Source organism: Procambarus clarkii, chromosome 64 (genome assembly GCF_040958095.1).
Source record: "Procambarus clarkii isolate CNS0578487 chromosome 64, FALCON_Pclarkii_2.0, whole genome shotgun sequence".
In the NCBI taxonomy this organism is placed as follows: Eukaryota; Metazoa; Arthropoda; class Malacostraca; order Decapoda; family Cambaridae; genus Procambarus; species Procambarus clarkii.
The window spans coordinates 3,384,067-3,405,612 of NC_091213.1; the positions used below are offsets into that span (position 1 = coordinate 3,384,067).

General features: G+C 41.1%; 1 protein-coding gene across 4 annotated transcripts in view; it reads left to right on the top strand.

Annotated features, from left to right (window-relative positions):
* Nucleotides 1-20,667, top strand: part of LOC123768910 (ataxin-1-like) — a 418,165-nt gene extending 397,498 nt beyond the window's left edge. For all 4 annotated transcript variants that reach the window (XM_069309073.1, XM_069309075.1, XM_069309072.1 and 1 more), the window contains one exon: nt 5,845-20,667. In XM_069309073.1, coding sequence (XP_069165174.1) covers nt 5,845-6,315 — 471 coding nt within the window. In that variant the 3' untranslated portion in view covers nt 6,316-20,667. The remainder of the gene's footprint in view (nt 1-5,844) is intronic.
* Nucleotides 20,668-21,546: the final 879 nt, after the last annotated feature.

Genomic DNA, 21,546 nt, shown 5'->3' on the forward strand with positions numbered 1-21,546 from the left:
TCTCTCTCTCTCTCTCTCTCTCTGTCTCTCTGTCTCTCTGTCTCTCTCTGTCTCTCTCTGTCTCTCTCTCTGTCTCTCTCTCTGTCTCTCTCTCTCTCTCTCTCTCTCTCTCTCTCTGTCTCTCTCTCTCTCTCTCTGTCTCTCTCTCTCTCTCTCTCTCTCTGTCTCTCTCTGTCTCTCTCTCTGTCTCTCTCTCTGTCTCTCTCTCTCTCTCTCTCTCTCTCTCTCTCTCTCTCTCTCTCTCTCTCTCTCTCTCTCTCTCTCTCTCTCTCTCTCTCTCTCTCTCTCTCTCTCGTTTCCTTATTTCCATGGATGGATTTCAATCCATCCATGGAAAAGCCTTGATTGGATTTACATTGTAGCAAGGTTTTGTATCAACAAATATCAACAACATAAGTTGACAGCGATGATTACACAGGTAAGGATATATGTCTTAAGTACTAATATTGGGGGAGTGGGTAGTACAAGATACAGTGTGAGTCTGAAGCACAAGGTAGGAAACTATGAAGATGAAATTATGTACTTTTTGGTCTTAGTAATATTTGCATGGAGTGTTTGCACAGACTTAGTCTGACTCTGGGGATATCAAATATATATTTATTTCTGGTGTGGTGCTCGAGGGTTCTATTACACCTATCAAGTTTCAGATCAAGATTAGCATTTAGGAACAAGATTTTGAACATGCAAATAACACATGAGAATGTGTGGAGTGAGTGTATGTTTAGCATGTTAAGGGACTTAAACAGAGAGGCTGTGTGTTGTCTGACGACAGACTTTGTTATAGTTCTGATAGCAGATTTCTGCTGAGTGATGATGAACTTGAGGTAATTTAGAGTGGTTGAACCCCATGCACAGATACCATATGAGATATATACAAGAGTTGTTACATTCTTGTACAGCCACTAGTACGCGTAGCGTTTCGGGCAAGTCCTTAATCCTATGGTCCCTGGAATACGATCCTCTGCCGCGAAGAATCGTTTTTTCATCCAAGTACACATTTTACTGTTGCGTTAAACAGAGGCTACAGTTAAGGAATTGCGCCCAGTAAATCCTCCCCGGCCAGGATACGAACCCATGACATAGCGCTCGCGGAACGCCAGGCGAGTGTCTTACCACTACACCACGGAGACTGCTAGTATCGTATGAGTATCTGCTATAAACTACATTAGACTACAGAGTGCGTAGACTAATAAAAGAAAAGCAAAGTAGTGGAACATAATATCTGATTTTAGAGAGTATACCAATAAGTATATTTTATTAAGTATATTTAGATAAGTGGTAACTATGACAACAAAACAGTGCTAATACTGCTTTGTTGCCATAGCTTATTATATTGTATGTTATTGACACTTTTAATATTTATAACCCTTTACAAACATGCCAAAAGTTAAGGAGTACGGTCAACAATTCAGAGAGGAAGGGAAGGGAAGGGAATTATCAGGGAGGGAAAGCGCCAAGCCATTACGACTCTATAGCACTTGGAAGGGGGTCAGAATAAGGATTTGGGATGGGACGGGGAAAAGGAATGGTGCCCCCAACCACTTGGACGGTCGGGGATTGAACGCCGACCTGCATGAAGCGAGACCGTCGCTCTACCGTCCAATTCAGAGAGGAGCTGTGGCTCCTTAAGACCTGGATAATGGGTGTTCCAGGCGGTGATACAAGACCTCACTGTACGTACTGCAAGGCGGGGTTAAAAGACCTGGATAATGGGTGTTCCAGGCGGTGATACAAGACCTCACTGTACGTACTGCAAGGCGGGGTTAAAAGACCTGGATAATGGGTGTTCCAGGCGGTGATACAAGACCTCACTGTACGTACTGCAAGGCGGAGTTTAAAGACCTGGATAATGGGTGTTCCAGGCGGTGATACAAGACCTCACTGTACGTACTGCAAGGCGGAGTTTAAAGACCTGGATAATGGGTGTTCCAGGCGGTGATATAAGACCTCACTGTACGTACTGCAAGGCGGAGTTTAAAGACCTGGATAATGGGTGTTCCAGGCGGTGATACAAGACCTCACTGTACGTACTGCAAGGCGGAGTTTAAAGACCTGGATAATGGGTGTTCCAGGCGGTGATACAAGACCTCACTGTACGTACTGCAAGGCGGAGTTTAAAGACCTGGATAATGGGTGTTCCAGGCGGTGATACAAGACCTCACTGTACGTACTGCAAGGCGGAGTTTAAAGACCTGGATAATGGGTGTTCCAGGCGGTGATACAAGACCTCACTGTACGTACTGCAAGGCGGAGTTTAAAGACTTGGACTTGGCAAATCATGCTCTGTGTAAGAAACATATCAGTGCAAGTCATCTCAAGAACCAGACACCTACATCACTGTTGACACCTGCTGAACATAAATCAAAGGTGGAAGGAGCAGTTGCCCGCCTCTGATGTTGCCAAGACATCTTATAAATTACGTCTGAATGAGGCCGATTCAAATTCAAATGTTTATTTAGGTAAGGTACATACATACAAGGGGTGATACAGATATTGATGGATTTATAGATAGAGCTAGTACATACAATGCCTAAAGCCACTATTACGCAAAGCGTTTCGGGCAGTTTGCCCATATGGCCGAAATGAAAAATAATTGAAAATAAATTTTGGATATTTTTTTTCAAAAAAACACCAAGAGTCCTCTAGTAGGTTAGGAGGGCAGGAAGTTCTCCTAAGGTTTCTAAACGTCATGAAAACCAACAATTAAAAGTTTCCTCTCATAACCTAACCGAGTAAGCCGGAGAACTCAAACAGAAAACGGGACAGTACGTCACTTTCGTGAGCCGATTTCATTTCAAATTACGTCCATTTTTTGGCCATAGCGCGCATAAGAGGGAAAATATGCGACGTAGTTTGTAAGAGGACGGGTTGGTCACGCTTTGCCAGTTGACTGCTATTCTCGCGGCTCCTGCTTCAAGTACGCCTATGCTGGTAGCGGTGGAGGTGCATAGCGTCCCGTGTGACGTCTTGGCGTCCGACACGTGTGGTGTGTGGTCAAAGGGCGACCCGTGTGCTGTGGCCGGTGCGTTGCCCGCGGCCGGGGGTGGTGTTGCTACGGTGTCTCCTGATGGCCAGCCCTGCGGTGTTCCTGCGGCTGGTGGAGTGGTGCCGCCGTCTGCGGTTGGTTGTGCTGTGCTTCCTGTGGTTGCGCAACCCTTTCTCGCAAATTTAATAAGTCAATATTGACTTATTAAATATGTGCATAGGTGACATACTTAACATAATAGATACCCTTAAAAAGATTCATAGAAAACATCGACCTTACCTAACCTTGTTAGTATCTTAAGATAAGCATCTTATTGCTTCGTAATTACAATTATTACCTAACCTATAATAGGTATAGGTTAAGTAATAATTGTAATTATGAAGCAATAAGATGCTTATCTTAAGATACTAACAAGGTTAGGTAAGGTCGGTGTTTTCTATGAATCTTTTTAAGGGTATTATGTTTAGTATATCACCTATGCACGTAGTTAATAAGTCAATATTGACTTTACGAATTTGCGAGAACGGGTTGGGTTGCGCTGGGATCTTCTGTTCCTCGACGGAAGCGCGATCCGCGGGATCGGTCGCACAGCCATGGACCCCCTGGGAAGAGGATCGAGGCTTTGGATGGTGTGGCTTTGGCTGGTGTTCCTCCCTCCGCTTCTTCCATGGTTCCTCCTTCCCCATCAGAAGCGGGGTCTGGCGATGAGCGGGGCGATGAGCATGGCGTCGGGCTCGAGGCGGCGGAGGATGTGGATGGTGTCATCAGTGCCTGGGGAGCCCTCGTTGGGTGGTGTCCATCCCTTGATTGTTAAGGCGATTCCTGGCTGATCGTCTTCCAGGGTGCAGCGGGGGGTTGAGCCTGGTGGTATGGGTGTGGCTCCCACTGCGGGTGCGGTTGTGTTCCCTGAGGGGCGCGTCGGTTTGGGGGTGTCCTGAGGTTCTCCCGCTGGCGCCCTCTGTTGTATGTGCGACTTTGAATGTTAGAGGTTTGAATGATCTTGGGGTCCAGTTGCGCCTGTTGGATGTTCTGCAGGAGCAGTGCGTGGATGTGGCTCTGATCCAGGAGCATAATGTTCGTGTTGCAGTGTTTGAGTGTGCATTTTTCTGGTTCGTCTTCGGTCCCCGGCCCTCCGGTGGGCCTCCATGGCGGGGGTTGGGCAGGGTGTGTGTGTGTGGTTGTTTCGTTTCTGTTGTGTTTGCTCCTGTGGTTGTGTGTTCAGTTTGGTGTGTTTGTGCATGGGTGTGGCTTTTATTCTTTCCTTGGCTCCTGCGTGTGCCTTTTTGTTTGCCCTGTGTTAGTAGTATGCTTTGTGCCTTTTTGTGTACCTTTTTGTTTGCCTTGTGTTAGTTGTGTGATTTGTGCCTTTTTTGTGCCTTTTATGTTGTTTATGGTATGTGTGCTTGTTTGCTCCTCTGTTTCTGGAGCGTGCCTCATATGTATTTTGTGTAACTCTGTGTGGGGTTTGGGGTGCTTGGGGTTATGCTTTATTCTCCTCCCCTTTTGATTATCGGGGTGTTTTGTATTACTGTCCGTGTTGTGTGTGTGTTTTTTTTTTGTCATTGCTTACTGTTCTTTGCCTCTTTCATGTGCTATGTGTTTGCTTTATGCTGATTGTGTATAGTTTGTGTTATTGTTTTATTCTTTCTTTGATTTGTGGTTTGTATTCTGATTTGTATTCTGATTTTTTGTATAAATAAAAAAAAAACTTACAACATTTTCCCACTCTGACTTAATCCCATTTATACTACCTGTTTTCTAGGTATAACCATGCCCTAATCCAACTTAATATGGCACCCCAATACCGTGAGCCCTATCTTTTTTAAACAATCTTTCATGTAACTGTATCATAAGTTTTGCTAAAGTTAGGAAAACAACGTCACAAACCTTTCCACTATCAACTGCCTTAACTTTGCTGGAATAGAATTATTGCAAATTTGTCAAACATGAATGACCGTTAGTAAAACCATCTTGAGAATCATTTATTAATCTATGTTTTTCGGTATGAAGACGAATGGCTTTTCCAATTATTGATTCAAGCAATTTTCCCAATAATAATAATAATAAATTCCTAATAAAACATCTGGTTTTATTCGCCAGCCATATCTTATTCTTGTTAGATTAGATTATGCAATTCAGTTTTGGTCGCTATACTATAGAATGGACATAAATTCAATAGAATGCTCTAGTGAATTTATTCTCCTTCATCCGGTGAAGTGTTGAGTGTGAAGTGTAAGAGTGTTGTATACTCTTGAAGTGTACAAGAGGATGAATGAGCATAACAAGGGAGATATGAATAATGTATTAATATATAAACGCATAATAAAACTCGAAACAACGGATGCAAATTGGATAAGTTTAGATTTAGGAAAGACCTGAGGTAATTACTGCAGGTTTGTTAACAGAGTTGTGGATTTGTGGAACAAAGTACCAGGTAACATAATAGACATAGGATCCCGTGATTGTTCCAAGCACAGGTTAGACGTATATATGAATGAGTTTGGGTGGATATAAATAGGAGCTGCCACGTATAGGCCAATAGGCTTTCGGCAGCTTCCTAGATTCTTTTGTTTTATCAACCTTCTCGTTCATCACTATTCACGCTTGTAGTAACTACCCTGTTGAAATTATTCTGCTATTTCCAGAACAGAATAAAGATTGTCAGTGCTGGATTCTCCTGTATACTCTGAGACTTTTATATGAGTTTGTATGGACAGTTTTGTTTATAATTATGCCAGTGTTTCTTGAACCTATTATGCAGGCTCCGTATAACGCAGCTATGTTTCTACATTTACCTGAGCTATATATATGCACAGCTTTTATACGATTTTGCGAATAACGTGCATATTTTATTGCAGGTATCAGTGGAGGCATCTGTTGACCACCCCTTCTTCGTATTTCACTCCGGGTGGTCATCCTGCAGCCCGGAATTGACACAGAAGAAGTATGACCTGAAGGTTCGGCAGCTGCAGGTTGGTGATGTCTGTGTCTCGCTCACAAAGAAGGCTCCAGATGCAGAGACTGTCAATGCCATGCCACCACCAACACAAACTTCTACGAGCCAAGTGCCATCACCGAGTGCTGAAGTGTCCAGCCAGGCTTCTGCCGCTTCTCCACCGAGCTCTACACCACCCAGTCAGAGTCCAGTTAGTGTGAAGAAAGAAAGCACATCACTACCCTTCCTTGGCGGGTCTTCCAGTTCTAGTGTGTGGAGTAAGCCAGCAGCTCTGAGAACAACTGAGAGGCAACATTCCAGCGATGAGGCCCAGCGAGAGGAGAAAGACTGTGGTCGCAAGCGACGTTGGTCTGATCCTGGTCAAGCGACGTGACCACAGCAGGCACTGGGCAGTATCTGAGAATTGTTCTCAAGTATTTTTATAACCATTGTCCTCTTAGTTACATAAGACAGCAGACTTTGTTGCTTTCACGTCGTAACCATAATATTGGGGACACAACAAATTGTTAATTACATTTATTTTCGGTACCAGTATTGGTTATAAAATATTGGTTTAAGTGAGCAGAATACTAAAGTTTCAGACATTTTCCTGAGTTGCCGTTTAAAGATATGACAGATGGCCGCTGTTGGGGAAGAGTAGGAACAGATCTACCATGAGGCTACGGGGGCTTTAGCCTTTATATTTTTTAAAAGTTCTTTGGTTTATTGTTAGCTCGACAACTTGGTGTACATTTGTGTCTCACCATTATATATATATATATATATATATATATATATATATATATTAAAACACAAGGTAAGCTCCCATTTATACATTTATATATCAAGAGCCTCTCTTAGACAGCAGGACGTAGTTGTAAAACAAATAGACAATGGTGATTTTTTATTTTATTTTAAGAATGGTCACTTGACACAGTTTTTTAAGTGTTCAATGTTCATGCAGCTTTTGTTCCTTTCTTTTTCACTGTAACTTCTCTTGTAGATTGCTCTGATTTCCATGTCTTTCAAAGTTATTGTGATAAATGCACCAAATGCAGAGAGCAGCCATTAACAGCAGTACAGGAAAATACATTATTGGACAAATTTTATTAGTAAATTTCTCATGACAAACATTTAAATGAAATAAATATTCAACTGCAGTACTTAATGCAAAAAATAAGCCTTGCATTTATAAATGTTGTTCCCATTTGAGCATCAAATGGGTTTGAATACATTACTTATAGGCATGATCTTCTTGGTACAGTGTAAAATTGTATACATATTTGACTCCAAGGACCTTGGAGTCAAAATCCAACACTCATTAAAAGTTGCACAACAGGTGGGTGCAGCAGTCAGAAAAGCTAACCAAACTCTTGGGATAATCAAGCGTACTTTTGAATGTAAGGAAAAGAAAGCAATGGTTCAACTGTATAAATCTCTGGTGCGCCCCCATTTGGATTACTGAATCCAAGCATGGAGACCTCATTTTCAGAAGGTGCACAACAAAAGTCATTCCAGAGCTGAGTCATATCTCATATCAGGAACGCTTGAAGACCACAGGGCTAACAACACTGCAATAAACTTTCAAATTAATATACTGAACAAGTTGAAGGATGTTGATCCGGATATTTTCTTCAGGTCAGATGTAACACAAACAAGGAGCAATGGTTTAAAGCTCAACCAGCCACAATGAAGGACTGAGAACAGGAGATGCTTTTTCACCCACAGGGTTATATTACCACTAACCCCTACTGGACTCGACGAGGACAGGAAGTCGGCAGCATGTCGAAGGTCCCCCTTTCCCATTTGTCTTGATCTTTTCCAGGTATGGAAAAGATAAAGACCGCCAACCCGCCGAAGACCGCCAACCCACCGAAGTCGTAAATGCCAAAACTGTGTTGAGTTTTAAACTATACCTTGAAAAGATCAAGACAAATGTGGGGGGGGGACCTTCGACATACCACCGACTTCCTGCCCTCGTCGAAGCCACTAGGGATTAGTGGTAATATACATACATATTACCTGAGGCTCACTAACACGTGGCCTCGACGAAGACAAGAAACCAGCGGCTTGTCGAAGGTCCCCTCATTTGCTTTGATCTTTTCCAGTTTGATTTTGAAATTTGCGGCTTCGGCGGGTAGGCTATTCCAAGGGCTTATAACCCTGTGGGTGAAAAAGCATCTGTTCTCAGTGCGACATTGTGGCTTCTTGAGCTTGAAACTGTTCCTCCTCCTTTGTGTCACATCTGACCTTTTGAAGAAATTGTCCGGATCAACATCCTCCAAATTATTCAGTATTCTGTTTCAATGAGATCTGCCATGTCATGCCTGGTTTGCAGTGTTGTTAATTTTGTCGCCCTTAACCTTACCTTATACGAGATGATGTGTGAATTGTTTTAGATTCAGAACAACTCCGAACAAAAAAAACAAGCAGCACGGGCTATGGTGAGCCCGTCGTACTTATCTGGCACAGAAAATGTGACGTGTGAAGTGTCGAAGCTGCGATAGAGCATAAAAATATAGGCAGAAATAGGTCTACGGTTTGGAATTGAAGTGTGGTGGTGACCGTAGTCGGCTACGCAACAGGCTCAAGTATCATTCACAGTATAATAGTATTTACAGCTAAGTGAACTAGTGAGTTGTACTAGTGGAATATTTAAAAGTACTAGTCACTTAATTAAGTAACCAACAATATAGAAAAAATATATATTTATATAAACAAATAAATAAGAAAATCATATGGGTGAGTATCCCCCAAAGCACCAGCTGATCATTGTAAAAAATAGTCCACCTCCTTTACTTCTACAACGCCTGCTGGTCCTCTGGTGCCTTCCCTGCCCCGTGGAAACACGCCATTCTTCTACCATTGACCAAGTCAGGGAAGGATCCGTCTGTCCCGAGTTCATATCGGCCCATAAGTCTGCTCCCATGTCTCGGGAAACTGATGGAAGGTCTTGTTCACTCCCGGCTACAATGGGTGGTGGAAACCTCAGGTCTTCTACCAGAGGGTATCAGTGGATTTCGGCCGGGAAGAAGCACGATGGACTGCCTCCTCTCCTTGGAACATCGAATAATGGACACTTATCGCCGGAGAAGAGTGCTCCTTGCAGCATTCTTCGACATCAAGAGTGCATTTGACTCTGCGTCTCATTCTGCTGTCCTTCAGAGTCTGGCTCGACTAGGTCTCTCGGGTCCGGCGTTGAGGTGGTTCCAAAACTATCTACAGGACCGCTCATTCAAAGTGGTGGTTGGTGGAGTCGTCTCTACGTCTGGCCATGTCTCACGTGGTGTCCCCCAGGGAGCAATTCTGAGCCCACTATTATTCTCTATTCTTTTGTCTGATCTCCCTGTATTCTGGAGGGTTCAGGTTTTAGCCTATGCCGACGATGTAACCCTCGTGGCGGATGCATGAAACGGCCACTCTCCTAGAAGCACAAGGCTTCCTGCAAAATGCCGTGACTGTGTTCTCAGCAACTGTGTTGGGGAAGAGGCTCTCCATTAACCCTGTGAAAAGTTGCGTCATGAGTTTCACCTGGACCCGCTTACCAGACCAGCCAATGGTGACAATCAGGGGCTGTCGTCTCCCGATCGCTACGGAACACAGGTGGCTGGGGGTTATTCTAGATAGCCCTCGGCTGACGTGGAGGCATCACGTGGACTACCTTCGGGCCTCATGCCTTCGTCGCATGAACATCATGAAACGGCTCTCTGGTGCGGCATGGGGGCTTCACGGGAGTCGCTCCTAGCTCTCTATAAGGCCTTCATTCATAGCAAGATCATTTATGCAAGTGAAGTCTATGGCTCAGCAGCAGCATCTGTCTTGGCAAGGCTGGATCCCATTCAAAATGGTGCCCTTCACTCAGCGCTAGGAGCTATGCCCTCCTCGCCAGTTCTTTCTCTCCATGCCGAGTCGGAGCTATGGCCCCTGAGCTTTGAATGTCTTCTCGTCCACTGCCGCCAATTTCAATGGATAGTGCGTCTCCCTGCTACCCATCCACCTACTCGCCTCCAGCTCGAGGCTAACTGGTGGAATGTGCTGGCTGGACGCTCCCGACGTCGTCAGTTGCCTTTCGTCGTCTGGGCCTTGGATGCATATTCACAGTTTTCCCTTCCTGTCCCTGTACTCACCTCTGGCCCGATCATCTCATAGGTGCCTCCATGGGCAGAAGAGCTCATTCGGGTTTCTGTCGACTTTTCCAAGCCTCCTCGTCGGAAGAGAGATTGAGAGGGTTTGGCCCCTTTAATTTTTGCAGACCTACGAGCCTCCTTATACTCTGGATACTTGGAGGTTTACACAGATGGGTCCCGCAAAGATCAGCCACCATCTACATCTGCAGCAGCATACTTTGCTCCTTTTTCCTTCTGTCAGACATGGAAACTCTCCCCTGCTCATTCGTGCCTGGCTGGGGAACTGTTTGCAATTTTAGTAGCCTTACGACTCCTTCGACAAGTTTCAGGGCCCTCTGCAGTCGTTTTCTACGTGGACTCGGTTACAGCCCTACATCTCATATCATCTCGGCGTCCACGAGTCCATCGTCATACTGTGTCACAGATCCGTGGAGAACTGCTGTCATACTCTGGTACTCTGGGTTCGTCCATCTATCTCCAATGGGTTCCGTCACATGTCAGTATTAATGGCAATGAGGTGGCCGATGCAGCAGCAGGGATGGCGCATGCTCTCCATGACTCTACAATTGTGCCTCTAGACCTTTCCAAAATTCTCCCGCAACTCCGGGCGGCTTGCCTCGCGAGTTGGGAGGCAATGATGGAGCCAGCACTCAGGTCCTCCTCTCTGTCGGGTCTCCGGGAGGACTCCTCCCTGCGTCCATGGACTCGTCATCATTCTCGACTCCTCGACACTGCCATCACTCGTCTCCGGATTGGGCACACCTGCCTGGCCGCACATCTCCATCGTCTACGGCTGGTAGATTCCCCATACTGCCAGTGGTGTCCGACCCAGGAGGATACAGTGGAGCACCTTCTTCTTCACTGCCCTCGATTTCATAGTGTTCGCGTCAGACTACAGAGTGCCGTTCATAGGCTGAATATTCCCTGCCTCACAGTTCCCGTTCTCCTTGACGGGGCAGGTGCAAGAGACGAAGACGTCCGTCATGACATCCTTCGCCATACCTTCCGCTTCATTCGTCATGTCCGTGGCCTGAAGAGACTGTAAAATTTGTGGCCTGAGGAGTTTGTAGGGTCTATGGCCTGAAGAGACTATAGGGACCCCATCCCTCCGCTATTTCCCAGTATCGGGCAGCCGGGGCGCATCCGATCCCACGATCGTCATCGCCCCTAAATCAACACAACAACAACAACAGTAGTCTTGCAGCCAACATGGACCATCGTGCATATATAGTATAAGGAGAAGGGCGCATCTGATTCCACGATCGAAGTCGCCCCTAAATCAACAACATATTAGGAGGTGACCTCTCGTTACATGAAAAGTGTCAAATAGTCAAAACACTGTCTAAATATCTCCAGTCGACCAACAAATTGGGCCACATTGATTGATTGATGGAGATTAAGGACCCCAAAAGGTGGAACGGGCATGAATAGCCCGTAAGTGGTGGCCCTTTTGAGCTATTACCAGTATCAAGAGTTGATACTGAAGATCTGTAGAGGTTCGACTGCACCCTGCATGACGGGAGATGTCTCCTGTCTGGGCCACATTTGACCTGTGTCAGATTTATACCTGGCGCCAGCAGCAGCCAAACACAGAAAACCACTGCCTCTCCGCACGAGTACTATAGGATCAGCTAATGCCATAAACATAGCACCCTGCCCCACAGTGTGGCAAGTGTCCCTCTTAACACAAGCCTCTGTTTAGTCGCCGCTCCTATATCTCCAGCACAAGACAACAAAAGCTCTTGAAACCTTGTCTTTCTCAACACTGACGCATCTCTCATTTCTACTCTTGCAGTCATCGGGAGGATAAATCCTTCATGCAAACTACACCTACCATTAAGAAGAAGAAATCAGCAGAGGACAACTATATAGTAAGTAAATAAGGACTTATAAGTAGCAGAGATATTGGAAAGTTACAATAAATGTGACCAGTGTAATTGTGCTGTGGGGCCCAGGACAAAATGTTGTTGCTGTTGGTTGAAGGGCAACAATGATCGAGGGATCTGATGCGTCCCGGCTGCCCGATACCGGGAAATAGCAAAGAGGGATGGGATCCCTACAGTCTCTTCAGAACGAATGAAGCGGAAGGTATGGCGAAGGATGTAACGGATGTCTTCGTCTCGCACCTGCCCCATCAAGGAGAACAGGAACTGTGAGGCAGACAAAATATTCATTCAAATGTGAGGGTTGCAGATTTATGTATCACTGTGTGCGCCTAAAGATCTCGGTCGCCTTGTATGAGGCATACATTAACGAGAAAACCAAAGGAAAGGGCTTTTTTCACTTTTACTGCAACACTTGCAAAGATAAACTCATAAAATTTAAAAGTAGCTTTGAAAATAATGCTGAAGCAATTCAAAAGAATGAAGATGAAACAGCTGCTGAAAACTACGAGGAGACAAATTTTTGGGAATATAGAAGGTTCCATTGATGAGATTGTTGAGGAAGTAATCAACAAGCATAGGGACACAATAATGAAGAAAATGTTCATGTCTTGGTTCCTTGGTTATGAAGAAGCTGATTGAAAGTCATAAGGCATTGAAAGAGTTGCAGGAGGAACGGGTGGTTTTAATGAAACAATAAATAGACCTTAAACGAAGATTAGAAAATACACGAACAGGCTGGCTTCCCGAGGCCATCCAGGTGCACCCGAGGTGAAATCAGACACTCGGGGGGGGGGTGGGGGGAACTCGGTGACTGCAGTTCTGGAGAGGGATGCAGATAACGAGTATAAGCTAAGATGAAAATACAACCGCATTATAAGACATCTTGCGAAAGAAGAGGGCAGGAACTTATTGAGGAAATGATAGAGAAACTGATAGGAGAGGAGGATGGATTAATTATATCAAATGGGAGGTTAGGAACGCCTGAATCAAATATGGTATGAATAACCATTGCAAATTTTGAACACAGAAGGAAGATATGTACTCAACAGTGCCCACCTCAAAGTTCGTGAGGGGGTATAACCATGTATACATATCTTCAGACCTCACACTGGAGCAGCAAAAAACCACAGGGTGCTAAGAAGAAAACTGAAGGAATTAAGAAACTAAGAACAATAAAAAAAAACGGAAAGCTGGAGATCAGGAGAGGGTAGGTCATCCAGATAGTAGACGAAGAAGAGGACGTAGTCCTTCACCCAGCTTGGCAGAACTATATCTATATATCTCAGAAAACAAACAGGTTCAAAACCAGGGTGAAAGTGTATAGAATACTAATGTAACAAACACAGGAACAATCTCTCAGCTCCCCAGGAACAACATTCAGGAGTTTAAATTGTTTTTACTCAAATGCCAAAAGCTTAGTGAATAAATTTTACTCATTATGTGCCTTTGATGCTCTGCTGAAGCTGAAAGGGCTGACATTATTGTCATCAGTGAAACATAGGGATGAAAGGACATAATAGAAGGGGAAAGTCTTCCTCCTAGCTGCTCTGGTGAAACTACAACACTGGGCAACAAAAGTCATTTCTCGTATCGGAAGTGGTTGAGGGCCACTGGCCTAACAACACTGTAAACCAGGCATGAGAAGGCAGATAGATCTCATTGAAACTTTTAAAATATTAAACAAGTTGTAGAGTGTTGAACTGGACAATTTCTTCTAAAGGTCAGATACAACACAAACAAGGAGCAACGGTTTCAAGCTCAACAAACCTCAATGTAGAACTGAAAACAGGAGATGCTTTTTCACCCACAGGGTTATTAAACCCATGGAACTGCCTACCCGCTGAAACAACAAATACCAAAACTGTTAGGTTTTAAAATCCACCTGGAGAGACTCAAGGCAAATGGGGGAAGGGGGAGGGGTACCTTCAAGAAGCCGCCGGTTTCGTGTCCTCATCGAGGTCATTAGTGTTAGTGGCCCTTGGATAAATCAGGTATGATATCTCAAGAATAATTTTTGTTGCCGGTGTTGCACTTTCTCCAGGGCAGCTACTGGGCATATGTCTTTCTGAAAATGGGGGTCTCCATGCTTGGATCCGAATATGTAACAGTAATTGAATATACAGTACATACAATATGCATATGCAACAGTAATTAAATAAACAAACTTTTTACCAAGTTCAAAATTGGTAAGAGGCATTTTGCCAAATAAGTAAATGTTATTTTATTTGTTTATTATTTTTTATTTATTCATATACAAGAAGATACAATGTTAAAATACAAATGCTGGTGGGTGAATAGTACATTCTTGCAAAGCCACTAGCATGCATAGATCACTAACAATAGTTCATTTACAATAAATAGTTCTAGTTAATTTTAGGGTAGGTTAACCCCTTGCAGACACTTCTCATAGTAGTACAGTGTGCACGCTGTATATGAAGCATTATTAGCGTAGCAAACCAATTCCTGTACAGGTACAGTACGTGTATGGGCAGCTGTTTCCAGATTCGTATCTCCCGGGATTCGGTCAGCCGAGCGGACAGCACGCTGGACTTGTGATCCTGTGGTCCTGGGTTCGATCCTGGGTGCTGGTGAGAAACACTGGACAGAGTTTCTTTCACCCTATGCCCCTGTTACCTAGCAGTAAAATAGGTACCTGGGTGTTAGTCAGCTGTCACAGGCTGCTTCCTGAGGGTGGAGGCCTGGTCGAGGACTGGGCCGCGGGGACACTAAAAGCCCTGAAATCATCTCAAGATACTGTAACCTCAAGAAGATCCTCTGGAATATTGTTACACATTCTCAATCGGTACCATAATATTGGAATAGCAAAATACTTTTTCCTGTCCATATGACAAAATACTGAAATGCTGCGTAATTAAAGGTTATTAATATAACAGTATTGAAAATTTTTACTTTGTGCAAATGCCTCATTATAATTATTAATCTTTAAAAGTTATTATTTATTTAGTAAAGTATTATAGTATGTCTTAAAGTGCACCAATTCAGTGCTCAATTAATACAAATAAAACAACAATATTTATTACAAAATATGCAGGGTAAGTGGAAGCTAGTGTTGCCAATCTATTGCAGTTTGTATGCATTTGTATTACATGTAAAATTGAGATGAGATTACATTTACCAAAACCTGACTAATATTGGCACAAATTAGGAAAATACAGTACTGAATTCAGAAAATGTGTTTTGTATGGTAACATAGCACTTTCCAAGACAAATTGATCAGTAAAAGCATAAATTTGTAAACATACTCATAAAAGTTACAGCATTGCCTGTTAGTGGCTTTGCAAGAATGTAAAAATACCAACACTGTATTCTCACAAAACCCATTGTACCTTCTTGTAAATAAATTATTATTATCATTATCATTATAAAGACTTCATTATTATTATTATTATTAAAGGTTTAATGTTTTAATTACTAGAATTAGAGAGATTTAAAGAGAAAGTGTTAGAAATGGGAAGAAATTCTTGTCACCTCTAGTAGCTAGCTAGCTAGTGCAAGGTGACATTTCCAACCCATTCTACCATAGGATCATATCTCTAGTGATAGTGAGCCCTTTCTCAAAATCTGAACTGTTACTCAGTTATAGCTGTCCACCTTTTGTCTTGTTAAAAAATCAGAGTATGGCTTCCTCTTATTCTCAACCACAGTAGAGACCCACAGAGAGTTAATTTTAGCCTCTCATATCTTCCTGTAACAGTGAAGCTAAAGCCTCATTAAAAGAGACAACGAATATTAGAAGGATCTTAAATGGTAGGGAACTGTCAACACAAATATTAATGAACCTGTGACCTCAAGTACAGGTACAGTACGTGTATGGGCAGCTGTTTCCAGATTCGTATCTCCCGGGATTCGGTCAGCCGAGCGGACAGCACGCTGGACTTGTGATCCTGTGGTCCTGGGTTCGATCCTGGGTGCTGGCGAGAAACACTGGACAGAGTTTCTTTCACCCTATGCCCCTGTTAGTAGGACGCTGTAAGTAGGACGATCAGATGGGGGTTGCCACCCAAATGTAACGCACATTACATGCATAATAACTCAGAACCCACCAGAAAGAATCAGGAGACAATAAGAATGGTCTTCAGAGTCACAAATTTATTGCCTGAGAACCCACCATCCTGTGCCATGTTTTTGCAGGTCTTCAAGGTGTTTCGCTAAAATGACAAAACACCAAAATACATCGAGGGAAGGTGGCTGATGCCTAGGTGTGAGTTTTTGAGGAGCTGTAGCTTAACCCTGTTGCTCGGCAGACAAAAAGAAGCTAGTAGGTCCCATATGTTCTTTGAACTCACATTCTTCTGAATACAAATTATTATTATTATATAGTAATCCAGTGGACACAAGCAATGTTCAATAACTGGATCAAGGCATGGCCTGTTGGGTACACAACTGGATTTGCACTTGCACTGTAGTGGTGAAGGAATGGCCAAGCATAATTCTGATGGACCAGCAGAAAAACACCTAAATTCCTACCTAAGGAAGGAAAAGAAAAGAAGAGGAAGGAACCTAAGGAAGAGAAAACTGTACTGTGCATCACTTGCCCTGACCTCAAATATGGACATCCGACACAGCCCTCCGGTGGATATTCCCATTGAAGGGGTCAGCATTATAGTCTGTGACACATCTTGGACGGGAACTGAAGCCCTAAATTTTGGCCCAGTTTCGCTGGAAAAATGTTACTTATTTTATTTATTTATTTATTTATTTATTTACAAGAAAGTACATTGGGTTGAGAGAGTACATACATTGGCAATTGAGTGTGACATTCTTGCAAAGCCACTAACACGCATAGTGTTTCGGGTAGGTCAATTTAACAATAAGTGTAATAATGGGTACATTTTAACAGAATTTGAATTTAATATAATAACTACATCATAAATTGATAAAATAGATTATTCCAATGAAATTGCATGGTTTTTTTTGTTTTCTTTTTGTTTTTGTTTTTTTTATAGATATATACAAGAGTTGTTACATTCTTGTACAGCCACTAGTACTCTTAGCGTTTTGGGCAAGTCCCTGGAATACGATCCCCACCGCGAAGAATCGTTTTTACAACCAAGTACACATTTTACTGTCGAGTTAAACAGAGGCTACAGTTAAGGATTTGCGCCCAGTAAATCCTCCCCGGCCAGGATACGAACCCATGACAAAGCACTTGCGGAACGCCAGGCGAGTGTCTTACCACTACACCACGGAGACTGGTGTAGTGGTATGTGGCATGTCTTTAATACTGTACTTGATTGGGTTAGTTTGTAGCACAAATTACAATGCGAGTTTAGTAGCACAAGGTGGGAAACTATGAGGATGGAATTAGATCCTTTTTGGTTCAGTTTTTAAATAAAGTATAGGTTGGACAGTTTTTAATTCATTAGGGAGTGCGTTCCATATATACAGTACTGTACTGTACTGTACTGTACATGTTCCTTTATTTGCATGGAGTGTTTGCATAGATTTAGTTTGACTCCAGAAATATCAAAGAATTAAATACTAATAAAAAATTAAATAAATAAATATGAAGAATAGAAGTGGACACTTCTAGTGTATATATAAAATATATATACACACACACACACACACACACACACATACATACACACACACATATATATATGTGTGTGTGGTGATTATGAGTTCTATTACATCTATCAAGGAAGAGTTTCAGATCCGGATTAGCATTTAGGAACAAGGTTTTGTACATGTAAATAGCACAAGAGAATATGTGGAGTGAGTGGGTGTTTAGCATGTTTAGTGATTTAAACAGAGGGACTGTGTGTTGTTTGAAGACAGTGCTAGTTATAGTTCTGACAGTAGATATGTGATGATAGGCTTGAGGTAATTTGCAGCGGTTGAATTCCATGCAAAGATACCCTATGTTAGATAGGGATAGATTAGCAGGTAGTATAGTCTAAGAAAAGCAGAGCAGAAAACAATACTGTACCTGATTTTTGAGTGTACAAACAAATGATCTGTCCACCTCCCCCCAATATATCCCAGTGTACCGAGATACCTCCTCCAATTGCCCTAATACACTCCAACTCACATAGTACTGTATTCAGTCATTATCATCATTGTGTTGAATACAGTACTGTATTGCCATTGATAAGCTATTCCATTATCAAAAGATGTCATCAAAGATCCCAATATGGTACTGCTGTTGATGACTGTGCTCTTCACATTTTGAGAGCTTGTCTTTGTAAACATTAGTGATACAGCTGGTAGTTAATATGGTTGGTGTTTCTTTTCTAAACTTTGTGATAGTAGCCTGGATTCTTAGTCGTTTAATTTATAAAAAGGTTGCTACTTGAGTATCACTTAACCAGTTCTTCAGGTTTGTGATAATAATTCCGTTATTTGAAAAATTTGATCCGGTGATGTACAGTCACTTATTCAGTCACATTTTAAACTGGTGATTAGTTACCTGTGTTAAGTTCATGTTAAAGTAAGACAACATGTAATGAAAAGCAAATCATTACTTTATGCTTATTGTTTTTTGAAGCTCAGGGCAAGTGCACTCCCTCAAGAGAAAAATGAGAATCCATGCTAATAATTAACCCACGTTTTTATATACAATTAATAAAACCAATGATACCTGTGTATTTACAGTACTTTCCTTTTATTGGCATTCGTTCAACACCATACTACAATGTGAATCCGTGTATATATTTAATTTCCAGTATGAATCTCTTTTTACCCATATTCACAGACACACATTAGTGAGTGCAGTATTTATGATGGCTTTACACTTTTAGAGTAAACTTTGAGCCTTCATTAGTTTTATCCATCTCTGGCAACCTGCTGCACTGTACGGTATATGGAAATTTACACATAAGATCAAATATTAGAGCCACTAATGGAAATAGTCTAGCATATAGCATTTAGCTTATTCATGAAAAAGTGAAGCAGTTTTAATATTAAAGACATCCCTGTCAAGAGCAACAATGTATATCACTTATGTTTTACTGAACATACTATAGATGCATACAGATCACTTCCTAAAAGCTTATTATAGACTATAGGTGAGCTGATATCACAAAACAAAGTAAGATACTGTACTGTACATTGTTTTCAGGAAACTCAAAATTTATGCTCGTAAGTATCATTTTACACAGGTGAAGATGGCTTCTGACTCTTGTTAGCCGGCTTAGAGCTTTCCCTTCCCACAGCTCTACCTCTGAAGGTCTTGCTAGGACTGTAGTAGCACACAAAGGTGAAATAGTGTAATTGAAATGACTAATTCTTTCTTTTTAAAGATTTAGATGTTGTTACGCGAATTTTCCATTTGATTCCGATCTCAATAACATAGCCCTACAAGATTAATTTGTTAACACGCTTGCTACCTTTTAGAGGTTTTTTGTTTCTCCAGATGTGGTTAGTCTTGCTCTTTTACTAGTTTTTGATTGATATAGGTAGCATATTACCCCCAAGCCTTTGAAGTGCCTCATACTGGCTTCATTCCTTGACTTTAGCAGAATAATTCTGCTAAAGATATATCAGTGATCATGCCTTAAAGTACCTTCTCTAACTTTGACGTCTAAATCTAATATATATTTCTTTCTTACAACCTAGTGAAGCACAACAACTCATGTGTGTTAACATGTATACAATATGTACTTCTTTCTTGTTAAAAGTATGTTAAAATTTCTGTTACTAGAAAGCACAGAAATGAATTAATCTGAACCTCTTGTATACCACTGAATCCCATGTTTGTTATTATTGTCATGAATGGATGATATTATTTTAGCGTATTATTATTGGTTCGTCCTCTCAGGTATGACAGCTATCTTATATATATCACTAAAATGATTCCCTAACTTGGCCTGAATATCAAGACTGAGAGCAAAAACAGTACTGATTTTTGCATTCAGTTTGCAAACGTTACATATGAATTAATGAAGTTGTTCTGGTGAACTACAGTGTGTGAGAAAAGGAAAAATTGCTTTTTCTTTCTTGGAGTTATTTTCTGTGGCTGTTTATAAATTAATAGATATCTTTTAAAGGTTTGTCACTTGAACTCGGAAGCTGCATAATTCTATACAAGGTTACCGGTAATTCTGTTCACATTCAGTTGTTATTGTGCCTCTTTGACTTCTTCAAATATTATCAGTACAGTATTTAAAATTTGTTTATGTCTCTATGAAAGCAAATGGTTGTTTTGTGTTTATCAAATGGCCAAAATTTAGAGAACTGTTCTACAAATAATATTGTGTGAACATTACTTCCATCATTTTACTTGAAGCAAAGATAGTCCCAAATAAGATTGAGAAAGATTAATTTTAGGTGAAAATATATACAGTATATATTATATACTGCATATATATAATGTACCTAATAGCCAGAATGCACTATTGGCCTACTATGCAAAGCCCAATTTGCCTAATAAGCTGAGTTTTCATGATATTATATATTTCCGAATTTTGTTTCTTATGAAATGATAAATCTTTCGATTATATTATGTATGATTTTATTTATTTTTTAATTTGAGTTAAAACTAATGTAGAAATATGACCAAACCTAACCTACCTAACCTATCTTAGCCTAATCTAAACTAACATAACTAAGTCAGTAAATTATGTTCTTAATATAATGTAATAATATTAATTCAAATAAACCAATTGGAAACAATTTTTTGAAAACAAAAAATCACTGCCTAATAGGCAAGTCAGGCCTTGCATACTAGGCCAAGTAATGCATTCTGGCTATTAGGTATGATTATATATATATATATATATATATATATATATATATATATATATATATATATATATATATATATATATATATATATATATATATATATATATATATATATATATATATATATATTATATATATATAAATATATACACACACACAGTATATACATATATACACTGTGTATACATGAAGAGAGAGAGAGAGAGGGAAAGAGATAGATTAATATATGTGATACAGAGATATTCTATTTTAAGAATGGTACTTCTGATGTAACATTGCTGCCTGAGGAGGCTATTTGGTCAGTCAAGACCACCAGAGGGTAATTCCTCTGGGAGCAGCAGAAGCTATTTATCTACCTTGAAAATCTCATACTGTACTTCCAAGATTAATGGCATTTTTTTTTTTTTTTTTTTTTTTGCCAGGTTTGATATTTTATGGAAACACTTTTGTATTTTTAAGCTGTCTAATTCAGCAATTATATGTCCACAGGATATGTGGAACTCGCCAGGTGCCAATAGAGATTTAAATTTCTAATACAAAGGAAGAGCAATTGGCAGGTTTTACTATATGATCTTGATTAACTTTTCGTCTAGGTTTGTGTATTTTATTAACGAAGATCTGTTTAAGTACCGACAGCTAATTGTGTAGGATCGTTTGATCATAATTATGATGCCTACTTATCAGGAATAAAGTACTCAGTTATAAAGTATTCCCGGTGTCATACTTAGTGAGTTACTACTGTTGAAACAGCAATGTTAATCTTCTTGAGTTATTTGAAGAATATTCAATTATAAATTTGTTAAGTTATTTTAATACTATAGAGCACTTGAGTTCATAGTAAATGTTCAAATTCATGTTACAATCATGAAAACAGTATTTTAAATGGGCTCTAGTCTTGATGTT